The sequence below is a fragment of the Bos indicus x Bos taurus genome, chromosome 15 (assembly GCF_003369695.1).
Source record: "Bos indicus x Bos taurus breed Angus x Brahman F1 hybrid chromosome 15, Bos_hybrid_MaternalHap_v2.0, whole genome shotgun sequence".
Lineage (NCBI taxonomy): Eukaryota > Metazoa > Chordata > Mammalia > Artiodactyla > Bovidae > Bos > Bos indicus x Bos taurus.
The window spans coordinates 62,134,375-62,150,128 of NC_040090.1; the positions used below are offsets into that span (position 1 = coordinate 62,134,375).

Consider the following 15,754-nt stretch of genomic DNA (forward strand, 5'->3'; position numbering starts at 1 on the left):
ATGTTTATTAAGGATCATTTTTCTTTTCTTTTTTTTTTTTTTGATAAGTAGCTTTTTCTGACAATAAAAATAATTTATACTTGTGGAAGATATGTAAATGCTTGTGATATAACTATAAAAACAGTAAAAACAAAAACAGTATATTAAGCTGTTCTCTAAAGTAGGAATCCAATTTTGGTTTAAAATTGTGCCATGTACCTACATGTCCAGCTAGTAAGAAATTGAGGACTGTTTTTTCTTTATACATTTTGTATATTTTATAACAGCAACAATACGTTTAACACAGTTTAACAGAATATAGTTTAACAGAAACTATAAATGTTTTATAGAGGATGTTCCAAAATTTTAGGCCATATTTTTAAAATATGTTAGCTTCTAAGATGCAAAAGAAGATTGTTTACTTGTAGAAGATAAACTTTTTTTTTTATAATAAAGAAAATTCCAACCCAAAATACTTCTTGGAAAGGTAAATACCCTAAATTATAGCCTAAAATTTCATAAGTGAAAAAAAAGATAAACTTGTTATTGCAGTTGAAGAATGTTTATTCTTAAAGAATTTCTGCAGGAACTTCCCTGATGGTTAAGACTCTGTGCTTCCACTGCAGGTGGTGCCGGGTTGACCCCTGGTCCCTGGCTGGGGAACTAAGATCCTGCATGTCTCAAGGCCAAAAAAAAAACCACCTGTTTTTTCAAAAGCATGTGTAACTAAGGAGCAGTAGGTTAAGCAATGCTAAGCTGGGCTCTGATGACAACCCTGATCTTTCACCTCAACTCGCTCATCGTAGACATAACGGACACCAGGGGGCGCTGTCTGTCCACCCTTGGTCGGTGCTTCCCATGTCCTACTCGTTACCGCTAATGGGAGCGCAGTTTGAGATGCCTTCACTGTGGGTTGTAGGCTTATCACTCAGTGTCCATGTACCTAGCCATGACCACAGGAACTTTCCAGCAGGTGCTTGGGTCTTAGTGTTCATTAAATTCCTGCAGTTCTTTCATATGGTTTAAAATACATTCTTGGCTTTAATTTTGAGGTACAGAGTGGATGGATGTGCATTACCAAACAGAGAAAACTTGTTCAGCAAACTTCCTTTAAGAATGGTTTTATATTTTCTTTGAAACAAAGTGTCATTTTTAGCTTGACAGAAACCAGTGATGAGTTTGAGAATCCAACTCTGTTTCTTTCCTTTGATCTATAGCTATTTGGTATATACGTAAGAAGATTAATGTAGTAAACAGAAGAATTAAAGTCTAACAAGTGAACTTATGTTATGCTTTTGGTTAATCTCAAGAATCTTTAGTCTTAGTGGCAGGACTCTCCTCTCTGGAGAGAGAGAGAGAGGTGTGTTTTTTCTTCATCCAGTGTAGAAATTGTTAAGTTCTAATACCCATTCACCTGATACTCATTTGTGTTCCAGCTAAATCCAGCATTGTACCTACCTTTAAATGTTGGATCTCTTGGGAGAGCTAAGAAGTATATACCTCTTTCTATTTGACTCCTTAATTATATCAGAGGAAGTGTGAATAAAAGAGTGGGGGGCCCTAGGATATATGCCTGAGTTTGAGATCAAGAGAACTTTGAGACTAAATGTGCTGTTTTGGTCTAATATGGTGAAAGGTGGATATTTTTTTCTGTGTTTTACAGTTCAGAATTTAGGCCATCCATATTGGCTTACCTTGGCTCCAATGTATATTTGGTTTATAATTTTCTTCATCCAGCCTCACAAAGAGGAGAGATTTCTTTTCCCTGTGTATCCACTTATATGTCTCTGTGGTGCTGTGGCCCTTTCTGCACTTCAGGTGAGTTTCAGGGAAATGTATGTCGGCTTCATTCTGTTTCACATTAAATCGTTCAAAAAGCTTAAAGGCAGGTTACAGAATGCTTCCACCTAAGATATGTTATCCATACATTAAAGGTGATACAGATCATATTCTGAAGCTTTGATTGCTTAGGCGTTGTCTGTACTGTTGTTTGCTGATCACATATTTGCAGTGTTGATTTGTGTTAGTAATAATTTGTCTCTCTTGCCAATAAGAACCCAATTGCTGTGAAAGGAATTTTTTTAAGTCGTTACATGGGCCTAGCACAGGATGGTAGCAGCCCAGCAGAGCTAATGGAATGTCTGTTCTTCAGTTATGAAACCTGAATGAAAGTGGCTTAGGTGTTTGGGATTACTTCAGGCAGTTAGCGATATAGGACCTTGTAATCCTGGCTTAAAACCTGTCCAGGTCAGAACTAATCATGAATATTTCTGTATTTATGGCCTTGGAAGTGTCGGACTCTTTTTTTTTTTTTTAAACCTCTGCTCCATTTGCAATTATTAAAAAACGAATAATTTGGGTAACAGGTTTTTTTTCCTTAACAGATTTATGATAAGGTGTAATTCACAAGGGCTTCTCAGGTGGTGCTAGTGGTAAAGAACCTGCCTACCGATACTGGTTAGATGCAAGAGATAAGGGTTCAGTCCCTGGGTGGGGAAGATCCCCTGGAGGCGGGCACAGCAATCTTCTCCAGTATTCTTGCCTGGAGAATCCCAGGGACAGAAGAGTCTGGCGGGCTACAGTCCATAGGATCTCGGAGTCTGACTGGACTGAAACGAGTTAGCACACATGCACGCACAATTCGCAAACCACAGAATTTACTCATTTAAAGTATATGATACAGTGTTTTCTAGGCTATTCACAGGTCTGTGTAAGCATTACTCCACTCAATTTATAGCATTTTCATCATCTCAAAAATCCTTTAGCTATTGTAGCTGCCCCCCTCCAATATCTCCTCAGTCACAATCAACAGCTAATGTACTTTGTATCTCTATAGCTTTGCCTATTCTAGGCATTTCATATAAATGAAATCATAGAATATGTGGGCTTTTGTGATTGACTTCTTTCATTTAGCATAATGCTTTAAAATTTCATCCTTGTTAGGACAATAGTTTTTAAACATAATTTTAATTATAAAAGTAATTGAACTTCATCACGGATAATTTTTCTTTTACCTCTTTCTAAAAATCAGTCCTGCAACCCAAACAAAATCTCCTTCTAGCATTTTTGCCTATCATATAACAGAATCTATTATGCTTGTAGTTTAAGTTTCATGTAACCTTATCCCTCTTAATATAATTATATCATTATGTTGCCACATCTATGTGCATCATTTTAATAGCAATATAGTGTTCTGAGTTGGATACACTATATAACATTATGTAATACATAATATATTGAATTGGTTATATATAACGGTTAGACGTAATTTACGTTAGAGTTTAGGTTGCTCACTTATTTCAGTATTATAAATAATGCTAGGATAAATATCTTTGTTTAGGTATTTGGATTGTTTCCTTAGGAAAGATTCCAAAAAGTATGAAAGGAGTTCAAACATTTTTATGGCCCTTGTTATGTATTGCAAAATTGCTTTCCAAAAGTAGTTCTAGTCTGAGAGGGAAAGAAGGCAGGAAGGAAGTCTCATGGGAAGGTGCTGAAAGGCTGCAGAACTCATGCAGGTGTGTATATATTCTTAATGACATTCATCTAGTTTGTGAAGTTAGTTTAGCATATAATTAACAGCATTTTCCTAACGTTCCATGATGGGAATTCTGTTTCCTTCTTGTTTGGTCATGAGACATTTTGTTGTTACTAAAAACTTTGATGAAAACTTGTCAGTAAGGAAAGTGAAGGTTAATCACCAGTTACATCAGAATAGATTGAGATACTTCATATATTAAAAAAAAAAAAAAAAAAAAACTACCAAAAGCCATTTTCATTTAAATATTGTTTTAAAAGTAAATTATTAGGACTTTAGTCACTAGGGAAGTATCCAACTAAGTTTCCTGTGAAGCCAGTGAGATTTGACTCTTGGCACGCCCTCTGGTGAGGCTGATCTACAGACAGTTTAGCAGAGTTTGCTTTCATCTTAGAATGTGGAGTGGGTACCCCACTGTGTGCAAAAGCTCAGACTCTTGGTAGAACCTCTTTTCCTTCCTCTTAAGTTATGATGATGTCTTGTGATGATGTGTATCCTGCAAGGTGTATCTTTTTTTCAGAGCAGTTTTCTTTCTTTCTAGAAATGTTACCACTTCGTGTTTCAGCGATACCGCCTGGAGCATTATACCGTGACGTCGAATTGGCTGGCGTTAGGAACACTCTTCCTGTTCGGGCTCCTGTCTTTTTCTCGCTCTGTGGCGCTGTTCAGAGGTAGATGTACAGACAGTAACTTAATCCACACTCACTTTACCTTGGTTTTTGCTTGACACGTGAGTGTTTAATACAATTCAGCTTAAGCCGAGGGGGAGGGCTTTTCTGTGTGGAGAACCTGTGGACTTTGTATTAAGAATGGGATGTGACATCGTACCTTAGGACTGAAGAGAAGATTGAGAATTCCTTTCAATGTGATTAACTATACACTTCTCTATTCTTACTAATTATTTTTTTTTTTCCTTTTAAAGAATGAATTAAGGAAGCCTTAAACATAGGATGCAGAGTTGTGGCTCAAGTCCCATGATTATATTCTTTCTTATAATCTTCATTTGGATCCAGAATATTGAAATGGGCTCAAAGAACATGAAATTAAAAAGGTGGAGGGTGTAGAGAAGGGCAAGAAAGCAGATGATTTCTGTCAAAGATTGGGCCTCCTGTAATCATCTTCCTGACTGCAGAGGCGTGTGATGCCAGTTGAGTGGGATCCTGCTGGAGTTGCTGTGTGCCTCTCACACGGATCACAGTGGGACACTAACAGGCATTGTAATTAAATAGCAGAATCTCACCTCTCTCATCTTCGGCTTTCACACACCCCTCTCCCTTCCAGGGTATCACGGACCCCTTGATCTGTATCCAGAATTTTATCGAATTGCCACAGACCCCACCATCCACAGTGTTCCTGAAGGCCGGCCCGTCAATGTCTGTGTTGGGAAAGAGTGGCATCGCTTCCCCAGCAGCTTCCTTCTGCCCGACAAGTAAGCTGCCCTTTAATCCTCAGAGTTTTAAATCGAGGTGTAGAAACAGCAAATCTGTGGCAATGTTGTCTTAGTTTTTCCTCCACTTTGGGTTTGTTCGGGGGTGTTTGGTGATTCACCATCTCGGGCAGCCATGGGCAGCTTGCCGAGCACCCGGGGCCTGTGTTTGGTGATGCGCCCTGCGCTGCCCTGACCTTCTGAGGACGTTCTGGCTCCTGGGCTCCTGCTCGTGGCTCTTCCTGAGGATCTGTGTTTAAATTTTTATGACTAACTCACGTTAACCCACTTTTGAAAGTGGTTTAGAGACTCTCGGTGTCTAGAGTGTTTTCAGATAAGACGCATTTGTTGTCCAGCGACAGTGAACGTTCTCTCCCACTATATGGACTCTGGGGAAAGCTGTGGCTAAGACCTGTGCACCGCTTTCCTCCATGCTGTCTGTGGTTGGATGTGCTAGATAGCATGGGCTCCTAGTTCCTTTGTATCTGCTTTATTCAGACAGAGAAGAGTCCTATTTAGGGAAAAGAGAAGTCAGGTTAAGATGAGTCATGTTGCTCCATTTGGGGACTGGCTGCAGCAGCTTAGCTGGTGGTAATATCTTTTTCCTTGATAAAGATCCTGTATCAGTCATTAATGATTAATTAAAGCTTGTTTTTTAAAGTGTTCGCTTTAGCCTTTGCCTTTTCCATCTGAAACAGTTTCATAACTGAAGATACTTTTGAGGATTACTCAGGAACAAAGTAGTTTTCCCACAGTGAGTCCCTACATTTCACTCTTTCCTCTCTACGCCTGATGAACTTGCTTAAATTCTGAGAGGTCCCCTGATCGCATGATAATTGGCAATGAGCTTTGATGTTTCTGTAGTTGTTTGATGGTATAACCACTGTTGGAAATTTCACTGCTGAGAGTTGGTGAAATGGTATGAGAGCTCTCAAGTTGAAAATTTCTCAACGATCTTGGATTAAATTGTGACCTCTGCCTCTATGCTCTGTGACTAAGGTTTCGCAGAAATATTTTGTCTCCAAGTGAAATATTTTTCACATGAAATTTCCTTTTTTTGCTTATGTATTTCAAGTACATTTAGCAATCTGAGCCCCCTGTGTTTTTCTCATTCTTCTTTTGTGTTTCTGACAGTTGGCAGCTTCAGTTCATCCCGTCAGAGTTCAGAGGCCAGTTACCAAAACCTTTTGCAGAGGGACCACTGGCCACCCGGACTGTTCCCACTGACATGAATGACCAGAACCTAGAGGAGCCATCCAGATACGTAAGGGCATAATTCTCCTTTTACTAACATGACAAGAGTCCCACCCTTAAAATCTGTTAGCATACGTAATAGAGCTTTGATGAAATGAGAGTTTTTTTAGGAAGCGATTTCTTTAAGGTGAGGGATATAACAACTGTTGAAAAAGAATGAAGGGTGTCATTTTTATTTTCAAACGATCTCCTTTATTTTCTATATAAAATATTTAATCCAACCTATTTTCTAAGCTGGATCAGAAAATTTCTTATGTTCAGTTTCAAGCCATTTTGAAACACGTTCTGCAACTCTTATCATCCTTGGTCCATTAAGATACTTCCTGGGGAACGTTCAAGTTACCTTTGAGCTGCTGCTGCTGCTGCTAAGTCGCTTCAGTCGTGTCCGACTCTGTGCGACCCCATAGACGGCAGCCCACCAGGCTTCCCCGTCCCTGGGATTCTCCAGGCAAGAACACTGGAGTGGGTACCTTTGAGCTAACGATTAGTATATTCCGGCTTTAGCAAGTGGGTGGTCAGTGAGGGTTCTTCTCACACAGAGTCCGTGAAGCAGCGTGACAGGCCATGCTCTTCTACACACTCATCTTTACCCACTCTGAGAGCCCATGTAGGTTCCTTTGAGAGATGGCACTTTCACCATTTGATACCCGTAGGATCTTTGACTGCGGAAAAGGTGAGAGCACTAAAGATAATGTTCCTGGTTCCCAGAGACGGTAAAGGACCGTTTTGTAGAATTATTAGAAAGCACATTTTTTTTTGGCAGCCTGTTTAGAAAACATTTAGGAATTTAAATGTCAAATACATTTCCCTTATGTCATATACCTAAAGCGTGAAATATCAGGACTCTCAATTCCTGTTCAGAGCAAACCTGTAGCCACAGCTGGCCTTTTGTCTCCTGGATTGGGGCAGGTTAGATTTCCTTGGAGACCCTCAGTTTATGGGTGACATTCTTACTGTGTGAGCTTTAGCTTTATAAGCTATGAAAATGAACATCATAAAATACATTTTTGGCTTGGCTCCCTGAGAAGGTAGGAAGTGTATTCCACTAAGTGACTTGGAGTTTCTTTCTAACTGAAGCCTTTGATTCCTCTAACAGTGAAAATACTCCTGGGTGGGACAAACTGCCATTAGCCACTTTTATTTTAGCTGCAGATACTCTCGTGAGAGCAGGCTTTGATGCACAGGGGATCATCATGGGGACACTTGATAGTCAAAAAGATGGGAGAATATGCTGTGATGAGGGGACATATAATAAATTCAGAGTGATATTGTTGCAGCTGTGTTTTAGGAAGAGATAGTATAGGAAAATTAAAAAAAAAAAAAGAGTACGGACTTTGGAGTCAAGTAGGCCTGGGTTCTAAACTCTGTTGCCTACCTGGTGACCTTGAGCAAATTAGTTAACATCTCTGTTTAACTAATTTCAGTTTCTGTCTGTGAAGTGGGAATAATGATACCTACTTTTAGAAGATTAATGTGAGACTGGATACCATATGTCTGTCATATATAGCATAGTGTCTGTACACAGGTTTCCCCACAAATGTTCTTAATTTGATAATGGTGTATTTGATGGATTAGAGGTAAACGAACCCTTAAGAGGATTTGTAATCTTCCCAAAGCTATTTCTCCTTCCTTAAATTTATTGTTCCCCAACTTGGTTTTTATTACAGTCTGTTCAGACTCATTGTTGGTTTTTCTGTCTAGTGACTTTGCTTATTTTGGTACCAGTACCTGGACTTCCCTTGTCTACCTTCTTATGCTACCAAAACTCTTCCTCCCTGAAGCTTTTCCCAACTATTTAAGTCCTAGTGAGCAGTGTCCTCCTTTAAATGGATCTGTGTAGCTCATTTAGCCATTTAATTTTGTCATCTTATTGTCATTTAAATATTTCTGATGTGTATGTCATATATTTGGCTATCATACTGTGAATGCTATGGAAAGAATGACTGCTTCTGTTTCTTTTGTATTCACCATAGTGGCTAAAATAGTGCTGTATATCTCGTAATTAATCTATGCTTTCTGGCTTGAGGAATGAGTATTCATCATGGTTGGGATAATGATGTTGAGAGAAAGCTGGCTATAAAACCTGCAGGTCCTTACAGGCACATGAAATAATGCTCAACATTGCTAATTATTAGAGAAGTGCATTTCAAAACCACAGAGAGATATCATCTCACACCAGTCAGAATGGCCATCATCAAAAAGTCTACAGATAATAAATGCTGGAGAGGGTGTGGAGAAAAGGGAACCCTCCTACGCTGCTGGTGAGAATGTAAATTGATGCAGCCAGTGTGGAAAACAGTATGGAGGGTCCTTAAAAAATTAAAAATAGACTTACCATATGATCCAGCAATCCCATTTCTGGGTACATATCTGGAAAAAACAAAAATGCTAATTTGAAGAGATACATGTACCTCAAGGTTCATAGCAGCATTATTTACAACAGTGTCAACAGACACACATATACACACACACTGGGCTATCACTCAGCCATTAAAAGGAATGAAATATTGCCATTTGCAGCAACTTGGATGAACCTAGAGAATATTATGCTTAGTGAAGTAAGTCAGACAGAGAAAGGCAAATACTATATGAAACCACTTATATGTGAATCTAAAAAATAATACAAATGAATTTATGTACAAAACAAAAATAGACTCACAGACATAGAATGCAGATTTATGATTACCAGAGAGGAAAGTGGGGGTGAGGGGGACAAATTAGGAGTATAGAGTTAACAGGTACAAACTGCTATATATGAATAAGTAACAAGGATTTACTGCATAGCACAGGGAATTATAACTGTATCCAATATCTTATAATAATCTATAATGGAATATAATCTACAAAAACACAAAACTCCCCTGAATCACTATGCTGTACCCCTGAAACTAATAAAATATTGTAAATCAACTGCACTTCAATTAAAACTACAGTGGCCTATTGTACATTTGGTATGCTCTGGTCATGGGTTGATTTCCATATTCTCTGCTTCAAGATAACTGTTCGGTGACGGTATTAGCTTTACCCCAAAGGTAAAGATTTTCCAGAAGAGCTGTGGGAGTCAGCAAAACGCTAGGTGGTAAAACCAGGGACAAGCAGGTCCCGCACGTGCTCTGCGTGTGCAGTGTCTGTCACTGTGCTCCTGGACCTTTCTGTGACTGCGTTTCTTGCAGAGTTCCCTGGATTTTCCTGTGTGGTGGGGGAAGTGCCCTTCAAATCCAGCCCACTCACCTTTGACCCTTTGGAAAGCAGAAGACGCAATTGGTGGCTTACTGTGGCTTCTACACGAACTATGGTCAGGGATTACTTTCTTTCAGTTAAGGGTTTAAAAAGACATTTGTTTTCCTTTGATGATACAAGTAGTAAACACTTATTGTGTAAAATAATGAACACTACCAATAAGAAAAGAAATCAGCTGTAATCTAATTTGTTGTTGCTGTTGTTTAGTCACTAAGTTATGTCCAACTCTTTGCGACCCCATGGACAGTAACCCTCCAGGCTCCTCTGTCCATGGGATCTCCCGGCAAGAACACTGGAGTGGGCTGCAATTTCCTCCTCCAGGGGATCTTCCCGACCCAGGGATGGACCCTACATCACCTGCATTGGCAGGCGGATTCTTTATCATGAGCCACCAGGGAAGCTCATAATCTAATTACCCAAATATTAAACCACCATAACCATTTTGATGGTTTCTTTTTCTTCACTTTTTTTCTCTTGCATTCATATGTGCATTTGTATGTGAACAATGATCTCAATTATTTTGAAAAATACTGTAGTTCTTTAAGAACTGGTACCAGGATCAAGACTGTAGTGACCAAACAGCTCTGCCGGGCTTGTAAGAGTTCACGTTGTACTACGTTTGTGTTTGGTACTCTGGTATCAGTCCTGGTTTTAAGTACAGGTTCAATCAAACAGGCAAAACAGTCATGTTCTCTGTCTTTCCTGTGCATGTGGAATAGCAGCATTATTTTTATTTGCCCTTTGGTTCTGAGTAACATGTTTTACCCAACCTTTGGCTTCAGTGCTAAGTGATGCGGTCTGTCTCCTGTTTCTTGTCTGAATGGAAACTAAGAAACATGCCTGACCTCCTGCTTTTCCCTATGCTCTGTTACCTCTGAGTTTAGCAAGAATTAGGAGTGTTTGTAAAGGTTCTGTGGTTTCTACTGTAGTGTTATAATTATACTGCAGCAGTTATTTTTTTTTTGCTGCCTATTCTTTCATGATAGTTATTGAGTAGCTGTTGAACATCCCATTATTGAACAGGTGGCATTATTCAGTGGTACCTACCAAGATTCTCTTTCAGAATCAAGGTCTGAATTTAGAAGATACCTTCAGTGTCTCCTCTATCTCTTGACAAATCCCAATTTTTGTTCACTATTCCAAGGTGAATGATAACATTTGGTTCCAAATCTGGTATCTAATCTGGGAACTACTAAGTCAATGGATAGAGTTTGGAATAAAAAGTATGTCTTCAGGAGGGAGCTTAAAGACTTTTCTCTGACTTTGGCTTAATGCTTAAGCAGATTTTCAAGAAGCTTGTCCATCTGTTACCATTGAAAAAAATAAAACTGGTCATTGATTAATTTTTTCCCCAAATAGAAATATAGTCTGTTCTGCTATAGCATGATGTGCGGTTGCTAAAGATAATGGTGTGCAAAGCCACAAGTCTTGTGGGAAAAATGGAGTTAAGGACACAATACTCACAAACTTTGTCAGTGACATACGGAAGAGATTTGTTGTTGTTCAGTCATTAAGTGGTGTCCTACTCTTTGCAACCCCATTGACTGTAGCCCTCCAGGCTCCTCTGTCCTCCACTATCTCCCAAAGTTTGCTCAAATTCATGTGCATTGAGTTAGTGATGCTATCTAACCATGTCATCCTCTGTCGTCCCCTTCTCCTCCCGCCTTCAGTCTTTCCCAGCATCAGGGTCTTTTCCAATGAGTCAGTTCTTCGCATCAGGTGGCCAAAGTATTGAAGCTTCAGCTTTATCATCAGTCCTTCCAGTGAATATTCAGGATTGATTTCCTTTGGAATTAACTGATTTGATCTCCTTGCAGTCCAAGGGATTCTCAAGAGTCTTCTCCAGCACCACAATTGGAAAGCATCAATTCTTTGGCACTCAGCCATCTTTATGGTCCAACTCTCCCAACTGTACATGACTACTGGAAAACCATAGCTTTGACTGCATGGACCTTTGTTGGCAAAGTGATGTCTCTGTTTTTTAATATGCTGTCTAGGTTTGTCATAGCTTTCCTTCCAAGGAGCAAGTGTCTTCTAATTTCATGGCTGCAGTCACCATCCACAGTGACTTTGGAGCCCAAGAAAATAAAATCTGTCACTTTTTCCCATTCTGTTTGCCATGAAGTGATGAGACTGGTTGCCACGATCTTAGTCTTTTTAATGTTGAGTTTCAAGCCAGCTTTTTCACTCTCCTCTTTCACCCTCATCAAGAGGCCCTTTCGTTCCTCTTCCCTTTCTGCCATTGTTGTTTAGTCGCTAAGTCATGTCCTAGTCTTTTGGGACCCCATGTATTATAGCCTGCCAGGCTTCTTTGTCCATGGATTTCCCATGCAAGAATACTGGAGTGAGTTGCCATTTCCGTTTCCAGGGGATCTAACCGACCCAGGGATCAAACCCACCTATCGTGCATTGGCAGGCGGATTCTTTACCACTAAGTCACACAGGGAAGGCCCTTTCTGCCACTGGAATGGCATCATGTGCATATCTGAGGTTACTGATATTTCTCCCAGCCATCTTGATTCCAGCTTGTGACTGATCAGCCCAGCATTTCACATGATGTACTCTGCATAGAAGTTAAGTAAGTAGTGTGAAAATATACAGCTTTGACATACTCTTTTCCCAATTTTGAACCAGTCAGTTTTTCTGTGTCCAATTCTAACTGTTGCTTCTTGACCCACATACAGGTTTCTCAGGAGACAGGTAAGGTGATCTGGTACTCTCATCTCTTTAAGAATTTTCTGCAGTCTGTTGTGATCCACACAAAGTGTAGCATAGTCAGTGAAACAGAAGTAGATGCTTTTCTGGAATTCCCTTGCTTTCTTCATGGGCCAGCAAATGCTGGCAATTTGATCTCTGGTTCCTCTGCCTTTTGTAAACCCAGCTTGTACATCTGAAAGTTCTCAGTTTATATACTGCTGAAGCCTAGCTTGAAGTATTTTTGAGCATAACCTTGCTAGCCTGTGAAATGAGCACAATTGTATGATAGTTTGGACATTCTTTGGCATTGGGATTCTTTGGAATTTGAATGAAAACTGACCTTTGCCAGTCCCATGGTCACTGCTGAGTTTTCCAAATTTGCTGACATACTGAATGCAGCACTTTAACAGAATCATCTTTTAGGATTTGAAATAACTTAGCTGGAATTCCATCATCTCCACTAGCTTTTTTCGTATAGCAACCTAACAAAAACAAAAGGATAGTTTTATATGTGTTCAACTCAGTTCAGTCGCTCAGTCATGTCTGACTCTTTGTGACCCCATGAACCGCAGCACACCAGGCCTCCCTGTCCATCACCAGCTCCTGGAGTTCACCCAAACCCATGTCCATTGAGTCGGTGATGCCATCCAACCATCTCATCCTCTATCATCCCTTTCTCCTCCTTCCCTCTATCCCTCCCAGTATCAGGCTCTTTTCCACTGAGTCAGTTCTTCCCATCAGGTGGCCAAAGTATTGGAGTTTCAGCTTCAACATCAGTCCTTCCAGTGAACACCCAGGACTGATCTCCTTCAGAGTGGACTGGTTGGATCTCCTTGCAGTCCAAGGGACTCTCAAGAGTCTTCTCCAACACCACAGTTCAAAAGTATCAATTCAAAAACAAACAAACAAACAAACAAAAGTATCAATTCTTTGGCACTCAGCTTTCTTTATAGTCCAACTCTCACATCCATACATGACCACTGGAAAAACCATAGCCTTGACTAGACAGACCTCTGTTGACAGAGTAATGTCTTTGCTTTTAAATATGCTGTCTAGGTTGGTCATAACTTTCCTTCCAAGGAGTAAGTGAAGTGAAGTTGCTCAGTCGTGTCCGACTCTTTGCGACCCCATGGACTATAGCCTACCAGGCTCCTCGATCCCTGGGATTTTTCCAGGCAAGAATACTGGAGTGGGTTGCCATTTCCTTCTCCAGGGGATCTTTCTGACCCAGGGATCGAACCTGGGTCTACCGCATTGTAGGCAGACGCTTTACCATCTGAGCTACCAGGAAAGCCCTCCAAGGAGTAAGCGTCTTTTAATTTCATGGCTGCAGTCACCATTTGCAGTGATTTTGAAGCCCCAGAAAATAGTCTGACACTGTTTCCACTGTTTCCCCATCTATTTGCCATGAAGTGATGGGACCGTATACCATGATCTTCGTTTTCTGAATGTTGAGCTTTAAGCCAACTTTTTCATTCTCCTCTTTCACTTTCAACAAGAGGCCTTTTAGTTCCTCTTCACTTTCTGCCATAAGGGTGGTGTCATCTGCATATCTGAGGTTACTGATATTTCTCCCGGCAATCTTGATTCCAGCTTGTGCTTCTTCCAGCCCAGCGTTCTTCATGATGTACTCTGCATAGAAGTTAAATAAGCAGGGTGACAATATACAGCCTTGACGTACTCCTTTTCCTATTTGGAACCAGTCTGTTGTTCCATGTCCAGTTCTAACTGTTGCTTCCTGACCTGCATACAGATTTCTCAAGAGGCAGGTCAGGTAACTGGTATTCCCATCTCTTTCAGAATTTTCCACAGTTTGTTGTGATCCACGCAGTCAAAGGCTTTGGCATAGTCAATAAAGCAGAAATAGATGTTTTTCTGGAACTCTCTTGCTTTTTCGATGATCCAGCGGATGTTGGCAATTTGATTTCTGGTTCCTCTGCCTTTTCTAAAACCAGCTTGAACATCTGGAAGTTCATGGTTCATGTATTGCTGAAACCTGGCTTGGAGAATTTTGAGCATTACTTTACTAGCGTGTGAGATGAGTGCAATTGTGCAGTAGTTTGAGCATTCTTTGGCATTGCCTTTCTTTGAGGTTGGAATGAAAGCCGACCTTTTCCAGTCCTGTGGCCACTGCTGAGTTTTCCAAATTTGCTGGCATATTGAGTGCAGCACTTTCACAGCATCGTCTTTCAGGATTTGAAATAGCTCAACTGAAATTCCATCACCTCCACTAGCTTTGTTCGTAGTGATGCTTCCTAAGGCCCACTTGACATCACTTTCCAGGTTGTCTGGCTCTAGGTGAGTGATCACACAATTGTGATTATCTTGGTCATGAAGATCTTTTTTGTACAGTTCTTCTGTGTATTCTTGCCACCTCCTCTTAATATCTTCTGCTATTGTTAGGTCCATACCATTTCTGTCCTTTATCAAGCCCATCTTTGCATGAAATGTTCCCTCGGTATCTCTAATTTTCTTGAAGAGATCTCTAGTCTTTCCCATTCTATTGTTTTCCTCTATTTCTTTGCATTGATCACCGAGGAAGACTTTCTTATCTCTCCTTGCTATTCTTTGGAACTCTCCATTCAAATGCGTATATCTTTTCTTTTCTCCTTTGCTTTTCGCTTCTCTTCTTTTCACAGCTATTTGTAAGACCTCCCCAGACAGCCATTTTGCTTTTTTGCATTTCTTTTTCTTGGGGATGGTCTTGATCCCTGTCTCCTGTACAGTGTCACGAACCTCAGTCCATAGTTCATCAAGCACTCTGTCTATCAGATCCAGTCCCTTAAATCTATTTCTCACTTCCACTATATAGTCATAAGGGATTTGATTTGGGTCATACCTGAATGGTCTAGTGGTTTTCCCCACTTTCTTCAATTTCAGTCTGAATTTGGCAATAAGGAGCTCATGATCTGAGCCACAGTCAGCTCCCGGTCTTGTTTTTGCTGACTATATACAGCTTCTCCATCTTTGGCTGCATTGTATGTGTTACATGGCTAAAAATGCATAAATGCTACAATAATACGGAAGTTTACCTTGAAAGAGACCTCAGGTATGCTTCTTGAAGTGGCATTAGGAGGGCTGTAACTTGTGAAGTAAGGATTATCTGAAATACGACAGAAAGTTGTAATGCCAAATATGGATGATATGGATGGGTATGTCTCATAACATGCAGTGAACTGAAGAAGCTGGGAGATATTTGAGTGTGGGCACTTTGTATATATCTGGACTGATTGGTTCAGTTGGGTGCAGTTTTCTGGATTCATCTAGTTTTTCTTGTGGATTAAATGATACGTAAGCAAATGTGGAGAGTGAATTATGCTCACATTGTTCAGTTGCATTGAAACAAATGTGCATATTCAAAACAAATGTTAGAACAGAACTGCTTGTGTATTATTTTCATCTTTCTCCCCGCTTTTACCATTTAACCAGTGGAAAGAATTATGGTTTTGGAAGGTATAGGTATCATAAAGTTTAAAGATCTTTTTCACTTTATGGGTGAAAAAACTGGGGCTTGGGTTGTAACCTGACAAAGGTTAGTCCTAAGATAAAAGCTTGGTTTCAGGATTCCCCAGTTTTATTTTTATTCTTTTCATGACTCCTGTTAGTTCCAAAGTCACATA

General features: G+C 40.1%; 1 protein-coding gene across 2 annotated transcripts in view; it reads left to right on the forward strand.

Annotated features, from left to right (window-relative positions):
* ALG9 (ALG9, alpha-1,2-mannosyltransferase) overlaps window positions 1–15,754 on the forward strand; it is a 113,251-nt gene that overhangs the window by 43,474 nt on the left and 54,023 nt on the right. For both annotated transcript variants that reach the window (XM_027563781.1, XM_027563782.1), the window contains exons 10-13: window positions 1,643–1,797; window positions 4,059–4,188; window positions 4,799–4,946; window positions 6,078–6,207. In XM_027563781.1, the coding sequence (XP_027419582.1) occupies window positions 1,643–1,797; window positions 4,059–4,188; window positions 4,799–4,946; window positions 6,078–6,207 (563 nt within the window). The remainder of the gene's footprint in view (window positions 1–1,642; window positions 1,798–4,058; window positions 4,189–4,798; window positions 4,947–6,077; window positions 6,208–15,754) is intronic.